At 36.2% G+C, this 23,746-nt stretch overlaps 1 protein-coding gene across 2 annotated transcripts in view; it reads right to left on the bottom strand.

The window, feature by feature from the left end:
* The window catches only part of PRKN (parkin RBR E3 ubiquitin protein ligase), a 775,925-nt gene that overhangs the window by 398,241 nt on the left and 353,938 nt on the right, over positions 1–23,746 (bottom strand). For both annotated transcript variants that reach the window (XM_064446939.1, XM_064446938.1), the window contains exon 5: positions 12,826–12,909. In XM_064446939.1, coding sequence (XP_064303009.1) covers positions 12,826–12,909 — 84 coding nt within the window. The remainder of the gene's footprint in view (positions 1–12,825; positions 12,910–23,746) is intronic.

Below are 23,746 nucleotides of genomic sequence, written 5' to 3'. Positions count from 1 at the left end.
AGAGTTCACTTCCCTTTAGCATTCATGCTAGGGGTAACTAAGACTCAAGAAATACATACATATGTATAACGACAGACAGAGTAGACAATTAAAAAACAGATATAGAATGTGACAAATACATTGGTAATATTTATCCTTTATATCTCAGTCTTATAATAGCTGGCTTCTCTAAGAAATATGTTCTGGTAAGATCTGGTTATTTCAGGAATGGCCACACTAGACCGTAGAGCAGTCCATCTAGCCCAATATCTAAGAAGATAACAGTAGATGCCTAGAATGTGTGTTAAAAATCCCCAAACCAAAACACACACACACACAAAAACACACACCAAAAAAAAAGAAAAAAGAAAAAAACCCCTAAACTAAAACAAAAAAAACCACCCACACAGGACAAACCTAAAGAGGTATTTGCCTAGCGTATGTTCTCAAGCTCCAGCAATTTGTGGCTCAGACACTTCCTAAACCAGAAAGGGAATCTTCACATTTAATTGTTCTGTTCTCAGTGGATTTTTCTTCCGTTAGTTTGTCACTTTTTGAACCCCTTGTAACTTCAACAATATATCATGGTAAAGAGTTCTACAGTTTAATTATGTACCATGCAAAGAGGAATCTCCCTGTGGTTGATTTGAAGATCACAAGAAATAGGTTAAAAAAAACCCTGGATCAGGCTAAAATGGAGATGTTATAATTGTACTATGTAAAGTCTTTACGCCAACACAGCGTGGGTACAAAGTGAGTGCCTTGCTGCAGTGCATCACCAACATGTTTTTCACACATTTCTAAAAGTAAAATCTCTTAAAAATATTACAGGTTCATTTACATTCAGTTTTGGTTTGTGAATACTATCTACCTTTCAGCATAGTCAATAGGACTACAGGGGCTATGAATGATTTAGGATTTGGTCAGATGAACACAAGCTGTGCTCTGTTCACTTTCGATAATGTCAGACCCTAGATACTGGCAGTCTTAAGGATGATATAAAAATGGTCATTTATGGAATCCAGGGGCATTGCAAAATCTGAAGAGATGCCGTTGACTTGTCAATCTAAGGTAACAGCCTTGCCAAAACTCTCACTGATTCCTGTTACAGGACAAGTCTTCAACTCACCCAGAACTGCCTGTCATCAAATGATGAAGCATCTACACTGTCTGAAGGATTTTTCAAGATCTCTATCATTGAGGGAGAGGTGAAGCTATGTTTAAAACAGCTTATTTTTAAAAAGCAATTCTAAAGGACCAGCAAAACCTAGTAGCTGAGCAGAATCATGCAAAGTAATTGCTCATATAAGACAGAAAGAAACAAACATCGAAAAAAATTTCTCTCAAAGTGTTTAATGCTCATGTTTTCAGATAAGATTTTCTGGAACTGAACCACAGATGCAAAAAAATAATGAGCAACAAAGGATTTCTTTTTTTTCCTTTCAGTGGCAGTGTTAACAACTTAAGAACTTCAAAGAGCAGAGGATGTGTTTGAAGAAAGCATTATAATCTTCAGCATATTTTGTTTGATCTTTTACAAAATTGTGACATTTCCCCACCTGTGAATAGAAATGGTGGTAGCAATAAACACAAGATGAGCTAAACCATTCAACACAGTACACATACACAAGTTCCTTTGGATTTGCCAGAACGTTTACGTAATTCCAGCTCACAAAATCTATTAGCAACTCTTTACTCTGTTGGTGAGATAAGAAAACTGAAGAACGCATCCTCAGTTTTTGGATTTTTATAGTGCCAAAAATAATGCACTGGTTAAAGGAAGCTTCTTAAAGAAACAAACAAAAGAAAAAACCTCACTTACTATATAGCCAACTGTTCTAAATCATACTTGTTATGTTTGCTGGTGGTGGGTTTTGATGTAGGCACCATTTGTGGCCCGTAAAAAGTGTCAACTATATTGTGGAAATACTGTATTTCTACACTGGGAACGAGTGAATAAGTATTCTTTTTTTTTTTTTTTTTTTTTTTTTAAATGAGGATAGCTCTTAGTTTTAAAAGCTTTAACTTTTCCTTCCAAGATAAATAATTTAGCTTTTTTGTCCTTGTACAGAATTAATTCTATTTTATAATTCAGTTTTTGCCTATCATTGATTTTTCTGCACTAAGAAGTGGAATAATATAATTTCTTTATAAAGGAAAAATTGATCGACTTCAGAATGAGGTTACTTTGAGAATATCTGTAAAAAGCATTCTAATTACAGTTTCCTAAAGAGGTAACTGAGAAGGAATGTAGAGTTGAAATTATTTGTAACTACAATACAAGGAACTCCAAAACATATTAAAGACCTTTAAATACTAAGAAAAGTCAACAGCCTTGTCTCTTTCTCCACTGATTAAGTGTTTGAAGTAAGATTTTTTTAATCTGTAATTGTTTTTAAGGACATTCATTTAAAAGTCTAGAAAAAATTAACATAGTATAACCACAGCACCTTTGTAGGTTGTCCCAAAGTCCTATAGGTGCTGTTTTCAATGCTGTTCCCCCTCGCTGCTCCTCCTTAGAAAATGCAACAACACCCACCTCCCCACCCTCCATTTAGAGATGATTTAAAATGCAGAGATTTACAGGAACAGAACCACATCATGCCATAATTTAGGGCAGCTTTGTACAAGGTAATCTGGATAGTTATAGGCATGTAAGCCTGACACTAGCCTGGATAGAACAAATAACTAATATTGTACTTGATTAAAAAAAGAAGGATGTGTAATTAATGTCAATCAACAAGGTTTTATGGTAACTAGACCCTATCAAACTACCCTGACATTTTTACGAGATTACAAATTTTGCGGAACAACATAATAGCGATGTTACAACGTACCCAGATTTGTGTGTGGCATTTGATACGGCACTGACATTTTGATTAAGAAACGAGAATGTTATGAGATCAATGTTAGATGGATTTAACTGATATGTTTCAAAATCTGTTTTCCCTCAGTGAATCACCAAATGTCTATTTTTTTCAAGGTGGTCTTGCAGTGATCATCTCCTAGCTCTATGCTATTCAAAACATTTGTTAATGGTCTGGAAGAAAGTATAAAATTAATTACTCATAAATTTTTCAGATGGCACAAAATCTGGGGGAGTGGAAAATAACGAAAAAGTAAAAGTCACTGACAAAACCACATGAACAGCTTACTCACACATAACATAATGTGTGTTTTAAAACAAACAAAAATGAAGTCACACCATTAGAAGTAAGGGCCATGTGTGCAGAAGGAAGGACTTTTTCCAGAGAAGCAGCAATTTGAAATGACTGAGGTTTTTGGTGGATGATCAGCAATATGTTGGAACCCTCACGATAGCATTATAGTTTAATTGTCTAATAAAACTGCTGGATATCAACATACATAAGCAGACTATATTATCCTTGTAGCTGGCACTGATGGCATTGCTGCTGTAACTGTACCTGGTTCCAACGTGTGAAATTTATGAAAAATGTTGAAAATTGGTAAGACTGCAACTAAGCAAATAGTTACGGACTGGAAAATGAGGTTTTATTACTTGCCTCGGAACATTCAAGGAAAGGATAACGTATAGCTGAAATTTAGTCTATGGTAACCAACATGAAGAAAAAGAGGGTCTTGATAATAAAGGACATCAGATGGAAACTGAAGCTAGACAAGATGAAGCTGGACAGAAAATTTTACTAGAAAGAGAGCCCATTTTAAATAAGCAAGGTAATTAACTACATAAGTCAAGGGTTTGGTTTTTTTTTGTTTAATTCACCACTGGCTTTTTTATGTCAAGGATGTGTGTTTTCCTAAATTATATGTTCCCATTCAAAAAATCTATTACTTCAGGAAACGATCACAACTTGCGTTACACAGGAGGTTAGGTGAAATAATCAGAACGTTCCTTCTGCTTTTATATCTATGGATCACTTATCACCTACCCATGCATGCCAATTAAATAATCTGAAGTTTCTGTGGTGCAAAGAATTCCCTCAGTGTGTGTTTCAAGGCTTCATATTTTTTGATCTCAGCAGTTCTGGATTCCCACACAGTTCCATGGGACCAGACAGGATCCTGAAGTGCTGACACACATACCAGACAGCCCTAACAAATTATGCTTTTGGACTCAGCTGTTCATCATGGAAATAAAGGGAAAAAATAAAAATGAAACAACGCAGGAATTGGAATATATGGAAATAAGGTAAAACAAATGCTAACTCGTCTATGAATGTTTTTGGAGAACCAAAGCCGGTGCATGCTAGAAATTGCTTGTGTAGTTCACAATTTAAAAAGGGACTAATTCAAAGCAATTGTGTACAGGTTTTGATTTGTGTCATTACTGTTGCAGTAAAAGAATGATGCATATGCTGTTGTGTTTGATTAGAAGGCTTGCAAATGTCTTAAAGATGACATTTAACACCACCACAAGATTTGTCTTAATATGCTGTAAGGTGTTGATTGTTTCAGTCATACATGTGGATTCTGACATTTTTCTAAGGAAATTAGGGTCAAGTAACTGACTTGATTAATTAGTGATATAAAATTAATGATTAGGCCAATACTCCGTAGTTTTTCTAGTTGTTGTAAGAAATGTACATTAACTGTAGTTACAAACTTAAAAGTTGGATTGACTTTGGCCACTGTTCTGCTAACTAACTAGGCTTTTAGAGACACTCCTCACAATTTAGAAGCTTCTTATGGTTTGTGAGAAAAACCTGACTGGGGATACCCAAATTGATTCTCAGCTTCACCATGGAAACATAAAACCAAACACATCTAATGCTTTGGCTTAATAGGACAACTTAACTTAGTGATTAAAATAGGGCCATTTTAACCTTTAAGTTGGTGAATGGATAGGTTTCTGAAGGGAAGAGAGTTTAAATCAGAAAATTATCTGAAATTATTTGCCTATTTGTTAGCTCTGGCCCCTTCTTATATCACAAAACAGGAAAGATAGTGCAAAACTACAATGATGGGTCTGAGTTGCTTGTTACTTAACTTGCATTTACACTTTATTCCTTTTACTTGTACTAGATTTACTTGCGGTACCACTTGGCATAAGAAAAAAAAATAACAGTTCCTAAATAGTAAAAGCAATGTCCTCAGAGTCTCTGGTGAATCAAAAGTACTCTGAAACTTCTCTTGTATGAAATTTGAATAATTCTCTTCTCAAGTCTGGATAAAGAAGCTGTCATAACCTTACTTCACAGGTATTAAGTTGTGTTACAAGATTTTTAATTAGCACTTCTGTTCCATCATACCCACTGTGATTTTTTTTTAAAGCATGTCATATCTGGACTAATCTCTAGTGCGTAAGGCAAACTAACAGACAGCAATGAAAAAAGAAATTTTTCAAGTTACTCATAGCAATATTATGACATTGAAAATATTCTAATGGCTCCAAGGACAGACAGACACGGTTCCTTTCACAAATAACCAATCACTGTACACAAAGAACAATGAATAAATAATTTATCAATTTATCAGAGCCTTCCTATAATGAGATGATAGTTCTTTAGTTTACTCTATTCACATTTTGATAATGTTGTTAAATTTACACCTTTATTCTTGATACTCTAACTGCTACAGAATTTCTGTTCTCAGTTGATACTGAGGTCTGAGCTGATCAAAGCAAAATAAGATGAAAAAAAAGAAGCATATTTCATCTGAACAGCGATGTTTGAGAAGAATAGCTTTGGATGCTTGAGATAAAAAGCATTTGCAACACTGCATATTTAAAGCATCCAAGCTGAACACTATTCCCCTGATTTCTTAGTCCAGCCTATTCCAGATGAGCACAGACTCCCTGTGGAACAGATGGGCTATGAAAAGATTACACAATATTGCTGTGCTAAACCTAGCAAAGTAAACATTCAGGGAAAGGACAAATATTCATGACATATCTTAAAAAATGTCAATATAATAAAATTGCAAGATTCAAATCATGCAGGAGGAATGTGGAAAAAATAACGAGAGAAATTACGTAATGAAAAAACATAACGTGCTTCCTATTGAAAACTCTTTGCCCCAAACACACACTGGAACAGTGATATTACTGTATATGTATACATATATGTATGTGACTGTTAGAAACCTCATATAACCACCATACAGCAATCACATTATGAGAAAATGGAGTAAAAATAGGTAAGTGACCAAACTGGAAAATAAGTCTTTGCTCTGGACATAGGAGATTGCTATAGAGCTTGATTAGAAGGATATACTGATATTTAAGAAACCCCAATGCTTAGAGAAGCTTCTAGAAGTTCAGAGAAGGCTGTTGCTTCTTATAGAAGCACTCTGCTGAAACCTAACAGGTTTTGGAGACTGGAGAATATATGAAAATGCTATTCAGTAATTATGATGAACAGCTCTTGAAGTCTTCATCTAGAAAAAAAGTTCAAGGTAACAGTAGTGAGACATATAACACTGGGATAGAAGTGCATTTGTATTTCCATTAAAATAATTTTCATGTTCCCTTACTCACAATGGCTTAAGCCATCTGTGACCTATAATCCTGTTTAACCCTTCCATTATTGATTCTGAGATTTTAAAGTCTACAACAACTCTTTCTGCACATCAAGTGAGAATCTCAAGCATAAAGAACATTATTACTTTTTCCATAGGTTTCTAAAGCTCAAAACAACTTGCCCTACATTTCACCTTGGGGACAGGGCAATGTCTTTCTGAAACTGACATGCATTCACTTGAGTGTGGGACTGATGTGGAGTCAGTTCCTATGAAATCACCACTTCAGTGGTTTACAGTAGTGTTATGGCTGTGCCTACCTATGAAGAGAGCCATATATTTTCTGTGGCTCTTGAAGACTTTGAACAGCATGAGCCTATGAAGAGAAAGAAAATGTCAGAGCATTTTTATACACAGAAGTAGAAGAGTCTTCATCTTCACAATCAGGAATTCATTTCATTGGATGATAAGCAGAAAATGTTCTATATGTACTTTAGAGAACTGAAGAAGTTTGAGCTTAGTAAGAAGACTTCTTCAGTAATATTTTATTTGAATAAGGAAAGGCATTTACTGACTAAATAAAGAGTTTAGTATCAAATTTATTCAGATTGCTTGTAAGGACAAACCTGAATCCACCAAAATCACATCAGAAATACTTCCACGCCCTGCCCCGCCTGCCCCCCACCAATTAAAAAACACAACAAAAAAAACCCAAAAATCCCAAACCCCCCCAAAAATTCAGACCATCAGCAGGATAGCACCTACAGTTTCGTTTGAGGTCAGTATTTATAATTTTTGTTCAACTACACAGGACAGCTGTATTTATTCAGCAGAAAGCATGTGTTCCCATTACACTGAAAACAAAACCCAAACCTAAGATAGCTCCAATAGCACTCACTCAAGCTTGCAATTGGTTGAGAAATAGCTTGCTACTGTCCATTTCCCTGAGTTACTGGAACTGATTATTGTGATGCTCTGAGAAGAGCATCACTTGAATTTTATCTCTGTGGTACGGTACATTCTACTTAAATTCTATAACACCGATACTATATTTTTTGCAAAGCTTTTTATTTTTTTCTTTTTATCCTCTTGGAAAATTTACTGTGATCTCACCACCACAATTTAGTCATTGATTTGGACAAAGTAATTATGCAGAACAGTTCTAAGATTATTTAAAAGTCTTAAAAATATTAAAGAAATACTGGAAAACTTTAAATCATTACTTCAAATACACCATTGGATCACCTTTGCACTAAATAGAACCACATTCATAATAAGAATAAGTTCATTTCTGCCTTTTTGAAGAAGGGGAATAGGAGCTTGTTCACAAGAATCCTTTCTTTAGAAGTGGAAGTAATCTTTGTTCTTTGGTTATGCAGCCATTTGGGAATGTTTCTAGTCTAAGAATACACTGGCTGACAAAAATGGAGAGCTAACAGTTTCCTTCTTTAATGAACCAAATTCTTCCAAAAATTAATAAAAATAATATTTTAAAAAGAGGCCAAAAATGAGAAACCAATACTTCAGTTCTTCACCAATTTGTGACACTGAAATTAGAAGTACACTGCTGTAGGAGGGAGAAAATGGCTTTTCATCTATAGAACAAGATTTCGTCTCCCTCTGTCTATAACAAGATTTCTGATAACATTCAGGTGCAACACAAGAAGGACCTCAGAAGTAGAGATTATATTTCGTCATGATATAAGGAGCAGTTCGTAAATCACTAATTAACCTCAACTCTTATCTATCAGTGAAGGTTTCACACACTTTTATGGGTCTGTGAAACTTGAACTATGGTGCTGCCCTGCACTGAGCAAAGCAACCTTTGGCTATCTAGCCAAGTGACAAAAAAACCCCATCAGTTCAAGCAATTCAAGCTGTAACTAAATTACGCTCATATGAGAGAAGTATCTGGAATTTCAGAGAACCACGACTGTTTCCATAGCCTTTGGGTTGCCCTTTTCAAAGAATACAGAGAATTACAAGAAAAAGAACTCAGAAAGAAAAGCAAATACATCTAAAAACCCAGAGCCTGAAGCACTGCTGGTGCATTCAGTCATTTCTCTAGAATAAGTGCCTACCTGCACAGCTACATACAGAGCTTCTGGCTGAAAATGTTTTGAGAGAGGCACAAAAAGTACCAGGTTCTGCCTCATTTAGTCAATGGTCCTGGTTTGCAAAACAGCTTGAAAGACTCCAATTTGACCCTCATTTAAAATGTGTCAATCAGCTAAAGTCTACTTCTCCATTTTCTAATTAATATACTTGAAGTTTGCTATAGAAGTGATTCGAGTGTTCTACAATTGCAGTAACATAAGTGTCCACACCAACTTCACCTCTGGGAGCTGTAGAAGTTCAGAGTGAATATATCATTTCTGATAGACTGTAATTCATGTGAAAAAAATCCACTGAGTTCTGCTTTGGAAACTCTGTGTGTTTTGTTCCCTATTTCTCAAAACACTGGACTAATAATTTTGTTTCATAAAGTAGTCTAACATTAAATCTCTGAAAGAAACATTGCTTATTACTTTTTCAAAATCCATATTATCTGTTTATATCCCATTTGTAAGCTTTTGTATTTCTGGATAGAGTACACAACTCAAAAGCCTACTACCCCCAGCTATGGAGTAACAGCCTATAATTGAAATCAACATGACGAGAAACTGTGGGAAAGTTCTCCCAGGCAGCACAGGGGACTGATATCCAGTGTTCCAGGATCTTAAATTTCTCATTCAGTAATCGGTCATGTTTTAAGATGTTAAAATTGCAATATTTACCTTTTATAATTATTTCCCTTGCATTTCTGTTGCTTATAATTTATGGACTATAACAAATCACAAAATACAGTTTTTCACTCCAAGCTCAAAAGTAGCTGGATTCACAAACAAAGCACATAGAGCAGATCATATGAAAATTTTAATTTTAGTTTAGTTTGTTCAGCAAACCCACAAAAATTAATAAGATACATTTCGTATTTGTGAGTGCATTGAAATACATATCAAATCACAGTGCATTTATCATTAAGATATTAATTATGCTTTTTGGCAATCATTTATGAATTTGTATTAACTAAATTGAAATTTTATTTCTATTGCTTTCTAATATTGTCAATTACTCTATTTCATATTTGCAACAGAAAGAATTACAGACTGTAATTGCTGTCAAGAGACACTGTATATCAAAATACATACAAATTAGTATTTCAGGAAAACACACATTACCTCTTGAAGGTATGTTGCAAACTGGTGTTTATGAGAAGTGAAAACCAATGAAAAAACAACTTTTAAGCAAAACATTTATGTCTTGGGGTAGAAATAGTGGCAGAATCTTTTTTCTTTGCTTAAACAGTTGTTTAAAGCAACAGTGTTGCAGTTTGTTGATAACTGACAACTAACTGTCTCAAAACTTCCTCATTACCCATCACTGTAAAGAAGGATGTACACCGTGGAGCTATTGAGGACAGACAAAATATAGTTGCACAAACTTTGTCATGGCAATGCAAAAATTAATACTTAGTCATAAAACGTGACTTAATCTCCCAAAGATTGTAACAGCCAATAAAAGCTTAGAGGTTTCAACTTGTGAATTGGTTATTTTTTCTCTTTTCCACAGATGTATGACACATTCATGAAAGTCACACAGGCATTAAGTTCATACTTGATTTAAAAAGCCAAAAACCTCTACAGACACTGTTTGGTCTATTTAAAAAAAAAAAAAAAAAAAAAAAAAAGCCAGGTTTCATATGTAATGGAAAGTCCCTACGTTCTGCAGACAGTTAATTCTGCCTCCTGATAATAGTACAGAGAAGATGTTGGCAAAAGAGTGCAAGTGGTCTGGCTCGTGTGAGTTAGCTACCGTCTTCCTTTGCTTTTGTGGTAGAGTTTAACCATCTGGCTGCAGATCACCTCAGGAACCAGCAAGAGGTCTTATATCTGTAATACATATGGGATTTGGGAACAAATGGATGAGTTCAAGTCACTATAAATTCAGGTAGGAAAAGTTCTGGGAATAGGCACAGCGAAGACAGACTGTTTTACAAGAGCAGGAAAGAGTGACAAATCCCTGGAGGCACATCTGTAGGACCTTTGTTGTTTCTGACTTTGGGAAAGGCAAAATACAAAAGGCTCAGTGATTTAAGCCTTTGGACTGGAAGATTTCCAAGGAAGCAAAGATGTGTTTTCACAGTGATTGAGGCTGAAACACACACACCCCTCCGCCTCCCCCCCCCAAAAAAAAACAACCAACACAAGAATGATGCCTTTCAGGAACTAGAGGACCTCAGCAAGTCACTAACTGGAATATCTGGTTCAGGGCTACCTACTGAATAGGTAGCTAAGTGAATCTGATTAATTTTTTTAATGACTTGATTTTTCTTGACTAGGCAGATATTGCTGGCAATTTTTGTTCAAGATCATAAGAAGGAGGATTGTTCCTGCCTCCCAGACTGGTTAGATTCTAACACCATTGGATAGAGTGGTTTGCAGCTGCAAGAAAGGGGAGATGCTTCAGATTAGAAATAAAGGAACAGCCTCATGGCTGTAGTTCAGGTGGTCTGAAGGCACATTTGCAACATGCCTGCCTAAAACAGGATGTCCCCTGATTTTTGTTCTGTTATGTCTTACTGAAAAAGGTAACACTGATCATTGGCTCTGCTAAATATGCAACTTGCCAGAAGCATTGACAGCAACTGGAGTCATGGGAATTAGCTGAGTAGGTATTGGTTATTTGCCACAGCATTAGCCAGTTAAGATCTTAGTTTTACGGTCAGTGCTTTTCCCCCTGCCCCCACAAAGCCAGGCCAGTATGTTGCTCTGTTTTCTGCTTTAAATTAAAAAAAAAAAGAATAATTCAGTGTGGGAATGGTTTATAGCTCAGGAGGCAGGCTTGCCAAGAGCATCATTATTTCAGCACCTTTTTCACAGAATGATTGGATAACAAAAGCTGTAAGTTGGTAGCTGCAGGTCAGATATTTTCTGGGACTCCCAATAGGTGACAAAACTGAGAATCTTGATAAACGTGCTTGTGTATATAAGGGCTCAAGCTGGATACCTGCCAAGGAGACTGTCCTTGTCAAAAGCAAATTTTGTCTTCCTCATTTTCCTGTGTTGTCTTTAAAGAAAGAAGGGAAAATGGGAAAGACTTCTCCCCAGTGACAGTAGTGGCACAGAGACAACAAACAGGTAGCAAAAGTGAAGTCAGGCAGTCAACCCTCTTACAACTAGAGTAGTTCCTGAAGCATATCAGGCAGACTACAGCCAATCTGCCCAGAGGCAAAGTGGTGCTTTCTTTTACACACATAACAGAGCTCAGTACTGCTGAGAGAATAGCACCTGAATGTCTAATACCTGCCACTTTCAAGGGGATGCTTGAGCCACTACTACAGGGAGCACTGAGAAGCAGAAGCCCAAAAGCTGTGAGACCTCAGTTTCTGTTAGCTGTGCATGGAGCCAGCCATACCTCCCATGCTGTTAAAACAACCTTTTGGTGTTTAAAGTTAGATAAAATATTTCCTGACACCATCTGTGGCCAAGCAGGAGACACCTATGGAACCACATGGGCACACCACTTCACAGCTGCCTTGTTAGGGAAGAGAAAAAGAAGACTGCACCAGAGCAGGTGAGCTCCTCTGAAAATAAAAAGGGTCTTATATTGTCCCAGTCTGCAAAGCTCTGATGACTAGAATCCTTTCATATGTACAAAGTTTTGTGTTTGTCTTTAAAAACTGTGTCCAAAAGGAACACCTCAAATTGAGCTTTTTCCCGAGAAGGAAGCACCTCTAAGACCCCTTTAGTATTAAATACTATTGAACAATATCTATCACATGAAAAGATAAGTATACATAAGTAATGTTTTGGAAAAAACCTCATTAAGGATTTGAGATGTCTATGCTGATCCTTACTCAGGCTTTTCATTGATGTTACTTTGAGAAACACTTAAAGTAAACAACAATGAGCATGTGGCAGAACAGATTGTAAAGTAATCAGTGTGAAGAATCTGCTTCTGTGGACAAAGGCTGAAAATCTGATATGAAAGTTTTGATGTACAAGATGTCATAGAAATCTGAAGCTTTCAGGGCACTGATATATACACAATAATTATTAAATAAGCATTGACATAAATGTTGAAGTATTACATTCTGCATTTAACTATGCATACTTGGATATCTAAGAGTTCTACTTCAGTGAAAGAAATTACAAGATTTCCTCCTTCATTCCAAGCAGCAACTACCCAGGTTCCTCCCGTTTGCTAAACATCAGAGATGCATTATCTGATGCTGAACAGCTCTTTTGAAGTGTACCATACATGTCAATTTACATTCATTTCTGCAATTATCATGCGGTTAGAATTGATACAAACAGTTATTCTTGTAAGTGCCACAATATTTGGAGAAACATGATCAGATCTTACCGCTATATTTCCATTGCACCTTTCGGACTGGCAAACACCTCTTATTCTGTTGGAAATCAGCACATCATCCCAGCAAGATGGACCCTTTAAAATAAAACCAAAGCATATAAAGGCTTTAATCTACTTAATATGTAAACATATAAAAGTTGGTTTTGTTGCCTCTTTTCCTACCCCCATTTATTTTAGACTTTAGCTAGACAGTTTTGTCATGTTTATGCTGAAAATGTCCAATCAGATTATATGGCAATTGTCACCAGTAAATCTCAGTAACTGACAGGACATACAGCCCCTCCATCCTGAAGTCACTGTAGTGAAAAGGAGTCAAACAGTAGGTACATTTTCTCAGCTTAACACAGGGATTGATTCAATTATGATTAAAAAGCTACTAAGACTCATCTTCTGATTCAACACTGTTTGCACCTCAGCCTGCAGCTGACTAAGAGGGAAGAGGGAAAACACACAACAGCTGGAAGTAGAATACACAGTTAGAAAAGCTGGAGTGTAACACAAAGACTAGGTTAAGTAGCTTTCCTCTATTTTGTTGTTTAATTATTAAATGGCTCTAACTTTACTGAAATCTGTTTCCGTTTTCATGGCCTGTTAATGTGAATTTTGATGATGTTTTGCTGTAAACAAATTAGACTTCTTGTCATTAGATAAAGCTTTTACCTAACTATAATAGAACTTATTGAAAAAGTGAAGTGAGGATTGCAAGTAGATTTCTGGACATTTACATTAGCTGCAAGATTTGTCAGTCATTGTTAATAAAAAAAAAAAAAACCAAAAAAAACTAACAAAAAAAAAAGCACAGAAAGAAAATTAATAGAAAATCCTTAGCAAACTTTGCTGTGACTTTTAGAATATAAATAGTTCATTTATGAGCGTACTCTGTGTTTTGTAATGCATTTAAAGATTAAAAATCAGCATTACTAATATTTCACAACTGCAAAGTAGTGTGGTTAACAGGGTGATCTAGCAAAGAAGAATATTTAGATATGGCATATATAGGAACATTTATGAAAATATTTCCCAGCACATAAAAGATTTTAAGTGACCTTAGCACAAGTCTTCTCTTTTCAATACTAATCTCTCCAATTAATATTTAAATCATGGACAGTAAAAATTAATCTGAGAAATAGATACAAAGCTCAAAGATATCCATATCCATAGCAGAAATGAACAACTAAGAAGGTATCAATAATTAAAATATTTGCTACTTGGATTACTCAGTGTTTGGGACAGGGTCACTACTCAGGAATAAAAGGAAAACTTTACACACAAGATAAATTATGGCAGTCAAGAGGTTTAACTGCATTAGTGAAGATAGTGCCTACTTAAATCATAGTTGGATTACAAAGTAATCCAGTACTGTACCTAGGTCCATCTCCTTTCTACTTCTGTATGAGGCATTTCTTCAGCATAGTGCAGATACAGCCAAGACAGCTTTGAACTAACTTAGTAGAAACTTAACTATAAAAAGTTGATCTAGCCTGTCAGAAAGGTTGGGTAAAACAGCTTAGACTGCACTGAGCTTTGCTCTCTACTGTCATAGCTGAAGTGCTGGCACCTGAGATTGGTAAAAAGAGAGCTTGAATTAATTGTTTAAAACATTTTTAAGATCAAGTTTGCCATCAATTACTCCAATGAATTTTGACCTCTTATGAAGCTTTAGAGTTCTTGAGATCTTGCAGGAAGAACAGCTGAGCCTCCTTCAAGTGTTGCGTAAAGAACCACCTCCTTTCATTTGTTTTCAACTAAGTAGTTGAAGTTTCATTCGATGCTTGCCTATTTACTTACTTTTTCCCGTGCCACGAAAGACTGTGCAGATCTCTAGCATACCTCTCACAGTGAACTTCCCAGGAAGAAAAGTAATCTACCTTGCCATTCCTGTTACTTACTTTTGATCAAGTTTTTACTCTTGGTAGGTCTTCCAGTATGCTTTATCTTTTTTAGAATATGAGAAACATCACACAGCATACAAGACTTATGTGCTGGAGTAGTGACTGGGAAGATGGTGTCTCTGAGTTTGTTCTTTATTTCTTCCCGAAATAATTATTAAAATGTGATTTACTTTGCTGATGGATACTAAACACTGAAGCAGCAGTTTGGTAAAATTATTTACCATACCTTCTAGATCTCATTCCTGAATGTAATAGTTATCTCAAAGTCCACCATGAATATATAAAATTTGGAGGGTTTTTCCCACTACACATCACTTTTAATATTAATATACGTTAAATTCCATCTGCCACTTCGCCATCAGATGAAGTGTGCATCAGAAGGTACAGAGGGGCTTCTAGTAGGTACTTCCCAGGTTTCTCCATACCCACACCTGTTTCCAAGGATGAACCAGCTGTATACCTCATCTTCTCTAAGTGTTGATTTTTTTTATATAGCGGTCATCTAGTGGACTTGTACATGTTCTCCTTCTGTTATATTCTAAGAGGACTCAGTAAGTTTTTCTGCTACTTGCAAGTTATAAACTTTTTTTTGCTTGCTTAATTGCATTCTTATATTTAAGGTGCCATTTTTCTGAGACCTGATCCTTGATTCTAACAACCTCCCTCTTTTTTTCACCTACACAATTTAGTCATGCTAGCTTCCGTTCAGTCATCCCTCAATTTCTGTGTACATAATCTTTGATTCCAGTATAATTTCCAGGTCTCCTCAAAAGATTTAATTCTTTTTGGCAGCCCCTTCTAGCTTCTTCTCAACAAACACCCTTACTTTTATGTAGCTTCTCTTTCTTACAGTTAAGCACAATACTTGTGCCTTTCTCAGATTTTGAGAAGTTGCTGAATGTAAATATATTACAGTCATTGTTATAGAACAGGTCTTTGTTACTAACATTATAAACCAGGTTCTCTGCATTACCTTCTCTTGCAGGTTCTTTGATTAACCTTTCATAACACAAGCTGACAACACCTACAAGTTTACTCTTGGGATCATGGTTTGATATGATACTTACCTAATTTACATGAAAGAAATTTAAATATCCCATTATCATAATTTTTCCTGCACTTTCAAACTTTTTATTTTCTCCAGCATGGCAGACTTGCTATCATTATCTGGTCAAGCAGCTTTTAATGGGAGTCTTATATTTTTCCCTGTTTCAGGCCTAAAGCTTCACTCCGTAAGGATACTATGCAACTCACTGACTTGTTACGGTCAATTATAAGGAAATGGAAATTTGTTAGTCTTCTTTAACACCTATCCCTCTTCTATCATATTAAATTTTGTTAGTATACATTTATTAGAACTTTTTTCCAATTCAGAGTAATTCAGTGGGTTTGGATAATCCTTGCATAATTTACACTTGGGAAGAGGGTACAAGAAAGAAAGAGCAAGAAATAAGAAGTAAGTGTGCCTTATAACATCTGGGGGCAAGAATGGGAGGAACACTCAAAAAAAAAAACCTAAACCACCCCAAACATACCCAGCAAAACCCACCCAGACTCCAAGAACAACCACTTTTTCCTGATCCTGATAATAACATCAACAGTAAATCTTCCTGTTACTTCAACCCTTCACAATTAATATGAGACTCTCAACATTAATGACGTTATGCTAATATACATGCAAATATAGAGTCACAAGATGGCTATACAATAAGATAATTTAAAACAGTCTCAAAGAAGCAGTTCCACAGGTATATGTTACAGGTACTAATGATCTTTATTTCATAAGAAGAAAATATTTCAAGATAAACTTTTTAGAGGAATTAATCCCTTAACTTCAGTGAAGTTATTTCAGGAGAAACCTTCCCAAGTATTCAGTAGTTTGCAGGTCTAGGTCCATAATCACAAAAAAATGTAAGAAGGCATAGTAATTCTTAAGTGAGAAAGAAAACACGAGCAGGACCATTTATAATGTTCAGTGAGATTTTAGAAGAGCACATATTTAAAATGGGTTTGAAACAGTGTCACTGTATTGATTATGCCACAGTCCTATAGTAGTTGAGAAACAAGCAGCTGATGTCTTGATTATGTTAAGCAAAGGACCCTTAAAGAAGCCAGAACAGAAAGGAACTGATGCCATATCGAGTATTGATAGTTACAATTCAACTACATCTAGCACTGGATCAGGTCCAAATCTGCTTAATATGGCAATATAATTTTTTCATTAAATAGTAACAATTGTATGACTTTTGTGGTCACCTTCTAAGGTCTTATCTACAAGGGAAAGCTACTGTGCTATATGGCATGGTGTGAATTTACAATGCTCTCACTCTATAGTAATTTCCTCATGACATTTCTCATGCACACAAGAGTACTTCTCACAGGAAGCAGCTCTTTTTGAAATAAGAATATGTCATCTTCCACTTAAGGCATCTTCCACAGTCCCACACTATCAGCGTCTACTCAGCTGCTCACTCATACTGTAGCTAACAACTTCCTACTTTTTCTTCCATAAATACACCATCCTATCCAATACTACTTTACATTAAGTCTTATGATGGGCATAAAACCCATAAGAAAGTCAGATGCATTTAACTCCTTTTTCATAACATTAACCAGACCCAGCTTTAGGTCAACAACATTTTCTCTTTGTTCTAACAAGGCTTAGATCAATTTCTTAAGGGACAAATTAATCCAGCGGAAAATTCCAAGATGGACTGGCAGAATATCTTGGGTTTGTGCCTGTCTGGTAGGAGTAGGAGGGAGGGCAGGAAGTAACAAAAATCCCCTACAAAATTCTATGCCTCACTTTCCAAATTGGCAAGAAGGGGAAAATCTCCTTTCCCACATCTGTGCTTGCTATCTTTAGGGTCATATTTTATTATTAATGATAATATAATACACTTCTAAAAGATTTAGTGTGCCTGATAATTTTAGTTTTCCACCTTCAAAAAAAAAATGCAAAAGAGACATTTGTCCTTGAAAAACACTGTGTTTTCAAAATGTTAACATTTCTTTAGCAGCAGCACTACTAAATGCCATTGCTGTAATTGTGTCAAAATAAAATTAGGAATTCTGGTAAGATAAACACTTTGAAATGCAATTTTTGTATCCTTATTTCTTGAGTCTAAGAAAAGCCTGTCAAACTTCAGGCCAGCCAATCACTTGTGCTGTGGTAACACTGCACGCTGTAGTGTTTGTAATTATTAGTTTGCATTAATCAAGAACACACTGTGAGAAGAACAAAGCCTTCTGATTGCGAGATTAAAGCAACTGCCCCTCTTGTACACAGCCAAATGACTCACAGAGAAAGCTATGCATTAAAATGGATGCATCAGATAAAACTTTTCCGGTGTATAAATGGGAAAATGACAGAATAGAGAAAGAAATAGCAAGAATACCAGCATACCATTGAATAGAAAAAGTCGTGTCAAACCTAGTTGAGTATTTGCCAAATAACCAGGTATGGAAATTTTTATGCTTTGGATGTATGGCAGTTGTTCCTTCCCTTTTTGAGTGGGAAGACAGGAAAAAATGTTGGCAACCGGCTTATTAAATTTTAATGGAAGATCCTATGCAGCATATGAAGAACAGGGAGAATTGAGGTGAGTTTTTTTTCAATGTATGACGGAAGTAATGGAAAATTCTGTAAATTCCACCAGTACATTATACTGGTGCCCAGTACACTGGACAGTCCACTCTACTCTGTGTACTTTCCATCCAGTAGCAAAGATCTGATTTTATATGGTAGAACCACAACTGAATTTTGGTCAATGACCCCTTTAAAAAAAATATCTCTCTGAGAACAGAAATAGTATCTAGAGATCTCAGTGACAAATTATTCAAAATGCAGTTGCTGACAGAACTGTTGACCTGGGAAAGGTCAGAAGCAGAGGTCAGCAACAGAAACCAGTGATTCAAAGACTTTGAATCATTTAAAAGGCTGCAAACTATCCATGTATTCAATGCTTTGTATTTTCCCCGCTTTATATTCTCCCCCTGTGAACAATATGCAGCAGAATATCATTAAAACACATCTTTGTACCTTCTAATATCTACATGAGAGACATAAATCATTAAAATGTTGAGCAAATGTCCCAAACAAGGGACAAGTATTAATTCAGAAATTTTTAATTTTTAATTCGGAAAGTTTAAAATGATGTAAGAAATAATTTCAGGTACTTAAGAGGGTTTTAAAAATCAGCATACAAGCCACTGACAAAGTGATGAATCTAATGCAAACCATGTAAGCATTCAAGAGTCCTCTGCAAAATGATGGCGACTGGCTTGTCTACATGAGAGTATTTGAAGAGCTAACCATTGTACAGTGACCCCTCAGCAAGATTTTAGTATCTTGAGGCAATAACAGAAAAAAAGCTCCCCAAAATGGTAGGATTACTTTATAAAAATTTATTTCCTTTTTGTGACTCTAACAGGGGTAGCTACACCAAGCTTCCGCAATTCAATGCTTCCAGTGCCAGTACACACAGACAACTCTGTCCCCCAGACATAATAGGAATGAAGATGTATTCTGACCGTAAACATATGTATGCAAACACAGCTTAACACAGACAATGAGTATTACATGAACAGCAATCGATCCCACCTATTGTGACAAACCTAACCTATCCTAGCAGAGACTATATAATCTTTTTGCTCTTTTTTCTTCTGCTCTTCTCAATGCTAGTTTAAGCTCATTTTCACCATACAGCACTTCAGCCTAGAAAAAATAATTTTATAAGGGAACGCACATTTTCCTACAACAGCATAGACATTTCTACTAAATAATCAGAGCTGCTTCCGTCAGCATCACCTGACTAAAGCTTGTCTGCTTTAATCTAGCACCTTCCAAGACTTTTATTCCTATTACGCTACCTCTATAATATTTCAGAGCAAGTGACTTGCAAGACAACTACAGATAGTCACATCCTGGAGGTTCATTAATATCTTGGACCTGATGGGTAAGGCTGCAGATGGGTCAGCAGATCAGATAAATCTGCAAGGAACTGGGAAAAGTCTAGATCCTGTGAAAAAGAAGAAAGAACAGGGCTGTAGGGGAATAGACAGGGATCGGCGACCGGAAGATCACGGGATGTGACGGAAAGATAGACTCCTCCCCATAGGAGTGGCAGGAACAGGAAGCGCAAGAGCTATATAAGCGTGTGACGCAGCTAAATAAATGGACATTTTGTATCCATCATATTGATGTCTGTGCATCACTGTCCCCAGGGTGGGTAGAGCCCTGTGTCCCGGAGATATGCGGCCCAAGATAAGTTCTCCCATAGAAGCGTACAGCAACATGGGGCTTTTTCTTGGATAGACAAACTGGTATTGATTAAGCCTGATGTTACTGTTGGTAAACTAGCGCATTCATACTTTTTCTCACCATCCCTAACCCAGAACATGATTTGCTCTTCACATTCTGCACTTGTCATTAAAGTGGCATTGCTGAATGCTAGGTTATTTCTTCTGAGCATAGTATGGACATAACACATTCAAATAAAAGCTTTCATCCTATTTTATGAGTGCAGTAATGGAGTTGGAAAATGAAGACTTTTAGATACACCAGTCTACATTTTGTATGTTCTTAACAGGCTTAATTTAAGACAGCATTCTGATCACCTTTTGAAGCACTTACTAAGAAAAATTCTAGCTGCTATGTGAGCGATACTCAATTAGACTTAGCAGAAAAGATTCGTATGGCACATTTCTAATAGCAAAGAGATTGGAGATCTCATTTCAATTCAGAAGAAATAAATCTGAATCATAACATTCATGTAAAGTTCTATATTTATTTCAGCTTTCTATCTTGGCAGTTACAAATACAACTAGACTGTGTTTATTAAATAAGACACTTGCTAGATTTCTACTGAACGCTCAGATATCATACAGACATTATTATTTTGTTCCTAAGTAAAACTGTATGAACAGCAGTATCCGGTTTCGCACAAAACACATTTCTTCAAATATTCAAAGCATAGCCTAACAGCATCCACCACCAAAGAAAGAAGGTAAAATAAAGTTTATGAAAGAGATCACTACTGATTTAGCCAGGAAGTGCTTACTAGCCTGTTACAGATGTTCTATTTACAATAATTGAAAATTCATTACATTAGACAATCTATTGGAGGTAAAAACTGCCAGATTGGCAACCTTTATGACTAAAATCCTTTGCTTCACCACAAAGCTTTTCACAGAGGTAGAGGTAAATAAAGCTTACCCTCAGTTTACACAGACCTGCAAAGGCAACTTCTACCAGTGAGAGACTAATTTTTGTTCCAAAACTATTTTTTTTTTTACATTTCTGCCAAGACTTATACCAACCGTGGTTGGTGATAGGATATATGGATGTAAGAGGCTACCCATAATTTACTTACTAACACAGTGGAGTTTTCTCCAACACCCCATATTTTAATAAACACTACTGTGAATGACATGATTCTGCATGTCATACCAGAATAGCAGTGAGGGTGTATCCTACTGCACACTTCACTGCAGGTAAAGGTTAACCAATTTACCACTGACTTTGACATGGAATCTCCCATACAGCATGGAGCACAGTATAGAAAAGAGTACTAAGTTAGTCTTGGGGCTAGTTTTAAAGAGATTCGTGGAATAGGAATCGGAGGACTGAAGTTAAATGCTTAGTCTACACAGCACATTAAAGAATCCATCAGAAGAAATCTTTTGGTTATTATTGACTTTGGTCATTAGAGCAATCAATAAAGAACATGGATAGCTTTATTCATATGAGAAATAATAGCAAAGTAGACTTAATCACATGGTTTAAGTCTTCGTGGGATTGAACCTACTTGTTTGATCTATAGGGGTATCTTAGAGATTAAATTTTCCTTTCAGAGTGCCCAGCCTAATTAGTAAATGGACAGTTTTATGTCAATAGTTACAACTCTTCCAAAATGAAGTAGCTGACAATTTATTGAACTGCTCACAGTTGTGCAATTAGGAATGCTTCCTGCATGCATTTTAAGTCAAAGATCAGAAAATCGCATCTCTAACTGAAAATATAGTTAAGTATAGTAAAAATCATTTCCATCATGTTACTTTATTGATCATTAATTTGTTCTGTGAGAACACTCACAGTTGTTTGAGCTACAACTCCCTATGTTAAAAATATTAATCTGTGTTTTAAGGGCTTTTGGCTGAAATCAGAAAGTGCAAAGCCTATTTTCAATGTCTACCCTAAACACTGCTTCTGCTCTTATCCTTTCTACCTCTCAAGTCACGATTACAGGCTGTAAATGGTCTCAGTGTGAATTAAAACTTAATACCTACCTCAGCTTTTTCTAAAATGGCAGCTGCCCACAGCACATGGATTTTGTGCTGCAGGACTTCCCAGGCCGTGAGGATCTGCCCCAGGGAAGCCCTCCTTCCCCAGGCACCAGCAGGACCTGGGCCGCACGAGGCAGCCTGCCCTGGGGCCCCACCACAGCTCCCTGCAGGGTGAAAGGGGGCTGCTGGGGCAGGGATGCTCAGGCTGTTCTGTGCCCTCAGGACTCTGAGGACTTGGCACAAGTCAAAAAAAAAAAAAAATAAAAAGCCAAAAAAAAAAAAAAGAAGTTAGCAGCATAAGGACAAACCATTCCTAACCACACAAGGAGTCGAGCCATTCAAGTCAGAGAGCTCCAGAGAAATGTCAGCCATTCAGAGGTGAAGTGCCTTCACGATCTGGTGGCAAATCCTCATGTCTTTCACCTCTCCAAAACTGGGTGGTAAGGTTAAAATTCATTAAACATATATGAAAATCACTATGAAAAACCACTGGTGATTCTGCAACTCACAATAAATGGGGATTATGCCAAATTTTTCCTTCCTTAAGGAGAATCTTTCAGAACAGGGTAGGCAGAAGATAGAGTTTCTGCATGAGGGTTTCTCCCCCTCCCCCAGTTACAATTATACTTTCATGCTGAACATAAAACAATTTAATCTAAAAAATTTTGTCCTACAGAAACATTTAAGCTACTTCATATATTTTAGGCAAAGAAGATCTGGTCAGTCCTGCAATTTGGATGAATCATAACCTATGTCTGCATGGGAAATATATGAACTAGATGAAGTAGCATACAAAAATCCAATATAAAAAGTAAGCCAATATAGAAGCCAAGGACTACAATTAGCATTTTGCTAATAATGCTAATTAGACACCTTGTAATTCAAATTAACTTGAGTTGTAGTTAAACAAAGGTAATAAACCAAAGATGTAAAATGGAAAAAAAATCAAGCCTCATGAATATTCCACAGTAATAATTTAATTCAGGTGCAATAATTGCATGTCACATACTTCAATTTTAAATATATTTCCTTGACAAGGATTTTACAACATCTTGTGACTGAGAGATGAAGCTAGAGGATTTTCATCACAGACAAGACCTGGAGAAGCCATCAGCTCATCAATTCACTTTTGTAAGTCACCATTAGACAACACATCCAGACACAATAGTCAGATCAACTACTCAGACTGTGGTAGGTATGCAGAGGATACTGTCCTCAGCCACATGTTCCAGCCATTCCCTTTCTCTCTCTGTGCTATTATCAGCTGTGCCCTTATTCCCACTGCTTTTCCTTTGTCTGAATGGTCCCCCCCCATTCCTGTTGAAAAACCCACACTCTAAGGATGCTAGATACATTCATGAAGAAAAAAACAAACAAACAAAAGTGATAAAATAGCAAAAATGCTGATGTGTTCCAAGAATAAGTTTCTTAACTAATCAACACAAAGGTCTAAAGCAGAACGGCTGCTAGCAAGACTAACTTCATATGGTGTTCAAGCAATTTTTTCAGTTACTGCAGCTATATAAAACTGTAAAATCAAAATTACACACCACAGTACCTGTAGAAAACAGACTGCTATATAGTAAATTTTTGATTTTACACATAATCAGAAATGCTGAAAGACAAAACCATACTAATTTCAGCAACAATATTTCTATGTTCCAAAGGAAAGGTAATAGGATATCAAAGGCTAGCAAAGACGGCAATGTTAGTTTGTTAGTTACTCCTCCCCT

This window comes from Phalacrocorax carbo, chromosome 3 (genome assembly GCF_963921805.1).
Source record: "Phalacrocorax carbo chromosome 3, bPhaCar2.1, whole genome shotgun sequence".
NCBI classification, from domain to species: domain Eukaryota; kingdom Metazoa; phylum Chordata; class Aves; order Suliformes; family Phalacrocoracidae; genus Phalacrocorax; species Phalacrocorax carbo.
Note: the sequence above shows the minus strand (reverse complement) of the source record. Positions and strands in the feature narration are given on the sequence as shown.